Raw genomic sequence first — 7,500 nt, 5'->3', positions numbered from 1 at the left:
GTTCTGGTCTGTCCTCAGCGAGATTGGTCTCGTCACAACCTAGTGAATCACCTAGACACACAAGATCATTGGTCTAGACGTTCTCTCTCTCTCTCTGTCTGTCTGCACAGAATCTCCCTTAAAAACCACTGGTGAATGCTATTCTGTTATCTGGCCTAATACAGACCATATGCCCTGCCAACACACACACACACACACACTAACCCCTACACACACACACACAGACTTTGATAAGAGATAAAAGGAGCAGACTCAAATTCCCAAGATGGCTTCACCGCAGGGAAGATCAACAAACATATGAACTTGTTTAACCATCACGTCTGACCATTCCAAACAACACAGGGGATGGGAATTAGAAGTCTAGAGAATGCTCCAGTTTTTTTTCCCAACATCCTCACGACTGCACCTCAAAACTCCTCATTTGAAAACATAAGGAGGCGAAAGGAAGAGCAGTGACAACAAGGAAGAATTGAACAACAACAACAACACCACCACACTGACCAATCAAACCGCAAGCTAACCGTTCTGACCAATCAATCACTCACTCATGTCTCCAGTTCCTCACGGGAAACAAATCATCAACAAAGCAATCCAGGAAATTGGCCAAGCAACCGACGCAGAGCACATCGATGAGCCCCTCCTCTGAATGGTCAACATGCCCATCAGTCAGAGGACAACCTGTTGAACACACACAACTACTCCACTGGGAGGGGGGGACGGATATCTGCACAATGAGAGCATGGCGATATTACAGCATACAACATATCTGGACAAACGACTTTGAGGAGTGAGGGTTTGTTTCTGTGTACAGTACGAGAGAATCATCCCACTCAAAACTAAGACACACACACACACGCACACACACACACACACGTGGTGGCCTACAGTAACGCACTCATTATCACTGGCACTGAAACACACACAGGCCTACAGTAACGCACTCATTATCACTGAGAAAAACACACACACACACACACACACTCACTCATCTCCTGTCTGTGAGCGGTGCAGTGTGATTGTGCGGTGATGCGTAGGGGGAGCGTTAGCGGGGATAAAGCGATTTCACGGTCTGAATACGGACAAACAGACGCCATTGTGCTCCACTCTGACACAGAGACAACAGCAACGCACGTCCACAGACAGACAGACAGACGTGAGGAGGGACAGACAGGGAGATGGATGGGAGGACATGGAGGAAGACAGACAAGAGGATAGTTAGAAGATAGTCAGTACACACACACACACACTGTTTAAAGCTTTGGTAAGTCAGTTATATTCCCAGATTTCCTGTAAGACACAGACACACACACACACACACACACACCCACCCACCCACCCCTCTGGCTCATGTCTATGTCAGTCAGGCCAAACAGACCCACCCAGACCCACTGGAGAAAGACCAAGCCTAGACAACTCTCTCCCCCATACTCCACTCCACTCCACTCCACCCCACCCCCCCCAAACCTAACAACTCCCTCCTCCTCACCCCCCATGCTCCCCAACCCAACTCCTCTCTTTCTGAGCTAAAGCAGTCCAGCCAACTCTCTCTCTCTCTCTCTCTCTCTGCACCCCCCCCCCCCCCCCCCCATGAAACAGGAGCAGAGACGACCCCCTCTGATGTCCAGCTCATTAAGACCCCCACCTCCCCCTCCCGCCTCTCTCCCCCCCCTCTCTACAGACCCCCTCAACACTCAGCACTAAACCAAGCCAACTCCCCTCCTCCCACCCCATCCTAGCAGAGCCCCACAACAATGGCCCAGCTCAGCGCAACAGTAGGAGGGGGATGTGTGTGTGTGTGTGTGTGTGTGTTCTGTGGGGATAAGTGGAACACTGAAGAGGAGTCTTGCATGGGCAAAGGGGTGAGGAGGAGAGTGAAGAGGGTGAGAGAGAGGGTGAGGCTGGTTTAAAGGCCCTGTGTTGTGAATCTGAGGAGCCCAATAGAATACTAATGAGGAGGGACTGACACAAAATGAGACACACACACACACACACACACACAGAGAGGGTAAGCAAGTAAGAGAGGGGAGGAGGGAAAGCAGGAGAGAGCAAAAAGAGAGAGAGAGAAAAGAAAGAAAGTGAGTGGGAGGAGGAGTGTTAGTGAGTGAATCAGTGTCTCTGTTTCCTCAGCTGGGTTTCATCAGACCGACTGAGACCAAGACTCCAGAACACACACACACACACACCAGAACTGACCTAGTCAAAGAACACACACACACACACACACACACACACACACACACACACACCTGAACTGACCGAGTCACAGAACATACACACAGAACCACACAACAGAAGATCACAACATGACGACAGAACCTTCAAGTAAACAGAGAACACCAGAACCAGAAAAGACCATCTGTAGGTCAGGTTCAGAAGACGTGGAGAGAAGGAGAAGAGGACAGGAGGAGGAGGAGGAAAGGATAGGGGGAGCCCAGAGGAAAGAAAGAAGAGGAGGAGAGGGAAAGGAAGAGGACTAAGGTAGAGGGGGTGAGAGGGGAGGCGAGGTCGAGGCGGGACAGCTAGTAGAGGAGATGGCAGTCTAGTGACACTGGGAGATCAAACGCAGGCGGAGGGAGAGTCAATATTTGCCTGTCCTTGTGCTGCTGAGTGGACGATACTAAAACACAGTCAGACAGTTTCTGTGTTCAGCATGGAGGCATGACGGATCAGCAAACACATCACACAGAGAGCAGAAAACAACGGTTGCTCACCACACATCACAGAGCTAGCCAGTGGCTACAAGCTAGCCCAGAGCTAGCCATAGAAGGGGCTAGTCAAGCTAACACAGGCTAGTCAAGTTGACAAGGGGCTAGTCAAGCTGACAAGGGGCTAGTCAAGCTAACACAGGCTAGTCAAGCTAACAGGGGGCTATACTGGGATAACACAAAGCTGCAACTTTAATTCCATACAGAGACACTGAATATAAATCAGACAGATTATATTCTACATATGAACAGGAGTATATAGGATTATTATATATTGTCATGAAGCTTCGCAAACTGGCGTGGTGGTTATGAGCCGCTATGTAGCCCCTATAAGCATGTCTCTGAAACTCTGCAGGCCGCCTCTCTCTCTCTCTCTCTCTCTTAACTGCTGCACTGGTAGCCGTGGAACGCAAAAGATGCCTTCATTAAGACGAGACCCAGCGACAAAGCATGCTCACACACAGACACAGACACACACAGACACACACATACAGGGTTAACCCAGGGCAGCACAACATGCATTCCATAAGGGGAGACAGACTCCCCCATATCTCCCCAGCCCCCACACACACACAGAGTGTTTTTTTTTTTGTTTTTGTTTTTTTCTGAGTTCTCATTACTGTGCTTCACCACAGTGTCCCCTTCCCCTCACAGAGCCCCAGCCTGTGGTTGGAGCAGAGACTCTGGGTGTAATCTGACTCTGTCTTCATAAACACAGAGAGAGAGAGAGAGAGAGAGAGAGAGAGAGAGGCAGAGAGAGAGACAGAGCAGAGAGAGAGAGAGAGGCAGAGACAGAGGCAGAGAGAGAGAGAGACAGACAGACAGAGACAGAGAGGGAGGGAGGCAGAGAGAGGCAGAGGGAGACAACGCGAGACTACAGCTGCAAAATAGAAACACAACACTGCAGTTCTTCTCTTCTCAATCTTCAAAGTGTCTGTCCCCCCAAAAAAAGAAAACACAATCTCTCTTAACCCCTGACCTGGTCCTGCCCCACTCCCCCCCTCCCCAGACAAGCCCTGCTGACCGCAGTTTAACTGTGACCACGAGGCGTCTTAGCGGTCTAGTCTTTGGTGTGAGAACCACACATCTGACTCTGACACTGGTAGAGGGATGGGGGGGGGGGCCCAGAGGGCTAGAGGAAGAATACACACACACAGGTACACACACAGGTACACACACAGGTACACACACACACAGGTACACACACACACACACAGGTGTACACACATTCAAAGAATAGGTGTATTCAACATGGTGATGACTCCATCTAAGTAGTGAGGCTCCTGACATAATGTTGTCACCTTAACAGTGTTTCTATAAAGGCATTGGGACAAAAATAACTGGAACTGTTTTTCTCTCTCTCTCCCTCCCTTCTCTGTCTCAGTGGAGCGGTGCCTGGTACTACCAGCCTCTCTCACAGCAAGCTGATTCTACTGCATCATCACACACACACACACACACACACACACACACACACACAGCTAAGATGAAGAGTGCGTCAAAGCAGGCACACAAATACACACACACACACACAGTTAAGATGAAGAGTGCGGCAAAGCACACACACACACACACACACAGTTAAGATGAAGAGTGCGTCAAAGCGCACACACACACACACACACACAGCTAAGATCTAGAGTGCGTCAAAGCTGTGATCAGCTAGAGAGGAAGCAAGCAGCTTGCAATACTGGGACTAAACAACTGCTCAACTGCTGAATCAATTAAACATGAATGAAATGAAAGCATCAAGCTCAAGTACTGCAAAACTGTCCGGTGCAGGAATTATGACAGGAAAAGTCGAGTGGGACAGACATACTGACCTTTCAGCATCAGAGGAGCATAAGTCAGACTGTGGCTCCATCCCAAGACTGTCAAATAGTTTCCCAATTCTTTTCCTGGCCTCCTTTCATTGTGATCACAGATCTGACCACACACACACACACACACACACACACACACACACACACACACACACACACACACACACACACACACACACACACACAGAGAGAGAGGGGGAGGGAGGGAGACAGGAGGTGGTAAAGGATACACTTTGATGGCTCCAGACTTGGTCCCGATGGCCATGAGCTGAAGTTTGGGGTCGTAGGCCAGAGCACTGGGCTGGTTAGGAAATCCATGCTCCACCGTCTGAGAGAGAGAGAGAGAGAGAGAGAGACACACACACACACACATGTTAAGACTCTACTTATGACTTATTCAGTTCACAGTGTTTGGCACCTTGGTAGAATTATGAAAACATGTGAGGACAGCTTTGAAGTATCGGAGTGTGTGTGTGTGTGTGTGTGTGGGTGGGGGACGGGGACGTGGAGAGGGTGCAGTGAGTAAGACGTAAGGGAGTGTGTGTCTAAGTGTGTGTGTGTGTGTGGTAGCCTATAGGCTGGAGAACACAGTGAGTGAGGCGTCTGGGAGGAATCCTCTAAGTCGAAGAAGAGTGGACTGTGGAATGATTGTTTTATAGGAGCATTGGGCAGAGCTTGTTAAACAGGATTAAAACTAACTCACTCCTCCTGGTCGGTGTGAAGAGACGGGGGGGGGGGGGGGAAGCAGCTGGGAAAGCGTTTACTGAAGGAGGAGTGGAACGGAGAGACAGGAGGAGAGAAGTGGAACGGAGAGACAGGAGGAGAGAAGTGGAACGGAGAGACAGGAGGAGAGAAGTGGAACGGAGAGACAGGAGGAGAGAAGTGGAACGGAGAGACAGGAGGAGAGATGCACAGGGAAGAAACGTGAAAAGACGACAGCCTATTGAAAAAATACCACGATTGTTTGGTCCTTCTCCGTCTTTGAGATGTAGGCCTACGTCTAGGCTACATTAGTGTGTGTGTGTGTGTGTGTGTGTCAGAGACCTCCACCTCTCACCAGCAGACAGACAGACACACAGACGACAGCAGTGAAAGGGCACGTCTCAGCTCAATCTTTATGCCTCGACACCTACACCACCTGCACCTCCTTGGCAGACACACACACCATTAAACACTCATTTGCCCTCTCTACCACCCCCCCACACACACACACATACACGTGTGTCCCAGTTAAAGGACCACCTCTGTGACAATTGGCAGCTGGTGCCAAGCCCTCACTGCCCTGGTGGGGAGGGTGCAGCGTATGTGTGTGTGTGTGTGTGTGTGTGGTCGGTAACTGTCAAAGTGCTATGGAGAGTCCACAGCCTTAAGGGCCACAATCACATCCTTCAGCCCTCCTGCTCCACACACACGGCCCATTGCCCAACATCTCTACACCGCCACACTGACTCACCTCATCCTTGATCTAAGAGAGTGTGTGTCTCCACACACACACACACACACACACACACACACACACACACACACACACACACACACACACACAAAACAAAGCCCCCCCTAACATGGAGTGCCAACCGACAGAGATCCTATCTAGGCCTGGCGTTCAGGTCTTGTCGAGGACAGAAGTGAAGACGGGATGACCTAATGAACTAATCATACGGACCAATCATTCTTGGAAATGTCGAATAAATGTACTCTATTGGAGAAATGTCTAAATGGACAGTGTGTACTGTGAATATCGCAGGCAAAACCATAACAAACATAACATTTCAATAGTTCCAACTTGACCACTTGTACAGCTCCAAACACTTATAAAGCAATAGATTTCTTTCAATAAGAAAGAATAAATATCACGATCATCTTTCGTCTTGATCCAATTCATTTGCTCATTAACTTTGTATTTCAGAGAAGGCTAAGTTTTTGTTGTTGTTTAGTTTGAACAAGCCTAAGTGGATAACAAAAAAAACAATTTAACAACACGCCGCGAAAACAATTAAATACCACGGCTACATTCCGATCACGCCATCAACCCTGCGCTAGCATCTACATCCACATTTCTGCGTGTTTTTTTTTTTTGGTTTGCACAAATCTGAACGCGAGGAGCGGTCGGGGACGAAAGCTCCGTACTGCAGACTCGCCTCAAAATCTGCTCCCCCCCTCAAAAACCCATTTTGCTGCAACTCGGGTCAGCGGGCTGGGTTTGGTTTGGTTTGATTTGGTTTGGTTTTGGGGGGGTGAAGAATTCCCCCAGAAGCAGCAAACAGCATTGGCGGTGGTGTTGTTTACTCTAAACCGTTACTTTACCTTGTTGAAGGCGAACAGCTCCTGTTTAATCTTCTCTCTCTGGGGGTCGTTGCCCTGCCGACGAAACCTGAACTTCATCATCGTGAGGCGGCAGAGAGACACGGTCCCGCTCGGTGGAGACGCGCCCGGAGCGGTGAATTCCTCAGCGGTTAAATCAGTGCAGCGAAACAATACTAGCCCATGCAGGCTGCGTTGCTTTTGTATTGTCCTCTGTCTGTAGGGGGCTGTAGCTCGCTCTCTCTCTCTCTCTCTCTCTCTCTCTCTCTCTCTCTCTGTGTGTGTGTGTGTGTGTGTGTGTCTCTCTCTCTCTCTCTCTCTCTGTGTGTGTCTGTCTCTCTCTCTCTCTGGCGCTGTTCAGGCCGTCTGACCACAAACGCCCGTTCACAAGAACCCTGCCTTGTGCTCTCCAATCAGAAGAGCGAAATCTGTGACCAATCTTCAGAGTTACGCCCACTTACCCAGCGCGGTTCAACCGTGACAGGCTCAAGAGCCAATAAGATGGCGAAGAATTTCTCCTCATCCAATAAACTCTGATGTTGGCATTTTTTGATGAACACAGGTCTGGGATCCGCTTAGTCACGGACCACAAAACTGCACACACACATTATTTCAGCATAAACTTTTTATTTTTTTATTTCCATAATAATCAAATCACATTGTACTTA

The 7,500-nt window shown here is 49.3% G+C and overlaps 1 protein-coding gene across 1 annotated transcript in view; it reads right to left on the bottom strand.

Moving 5' to 3' along the window:
• The window catches only part of llgl1 (LLGL scribble cell polarity complex component 1), a gene marked incomplete at its 5' end in the record, with an annotated part of 23,762 nt that extends 16,846 nt beyond the window's left edge, over positions 1-6,916 (bottom strand). The window contains 2 exons of the mRNA XM_083677610.1: positions 4,759-4,856; positions 6,836-6,916. Of these exons, the coding sequence (XP_083533736.1) occupies positions 4,759-4,856; positions 6,836-6,916 (179 nt within the window). The remainder of the gene's footprint in view (positions 1-4,758; positions 4,857-6,835) is intronic.
• Positions 6,917-7,500: the final 584 nt, after the last annotated feature.

Source organism: Argentina silus (assembly GCF_951799395.1).
Source record: "Argentina silus genome assembly, chromosome: 9".
In the NCBI taxonomy this organism is placed as follows: domain Eukaryota; kingdom Metazoa; phylum Chordata; class Actinopteri; order Argentiniformes; family Argentinidae; genus Argentina; species Argentina silus.
Note: the sequence above shows the minus strand (reverse complement) of the source record. Positions and strands in the feature narration are given on the sequence as shown.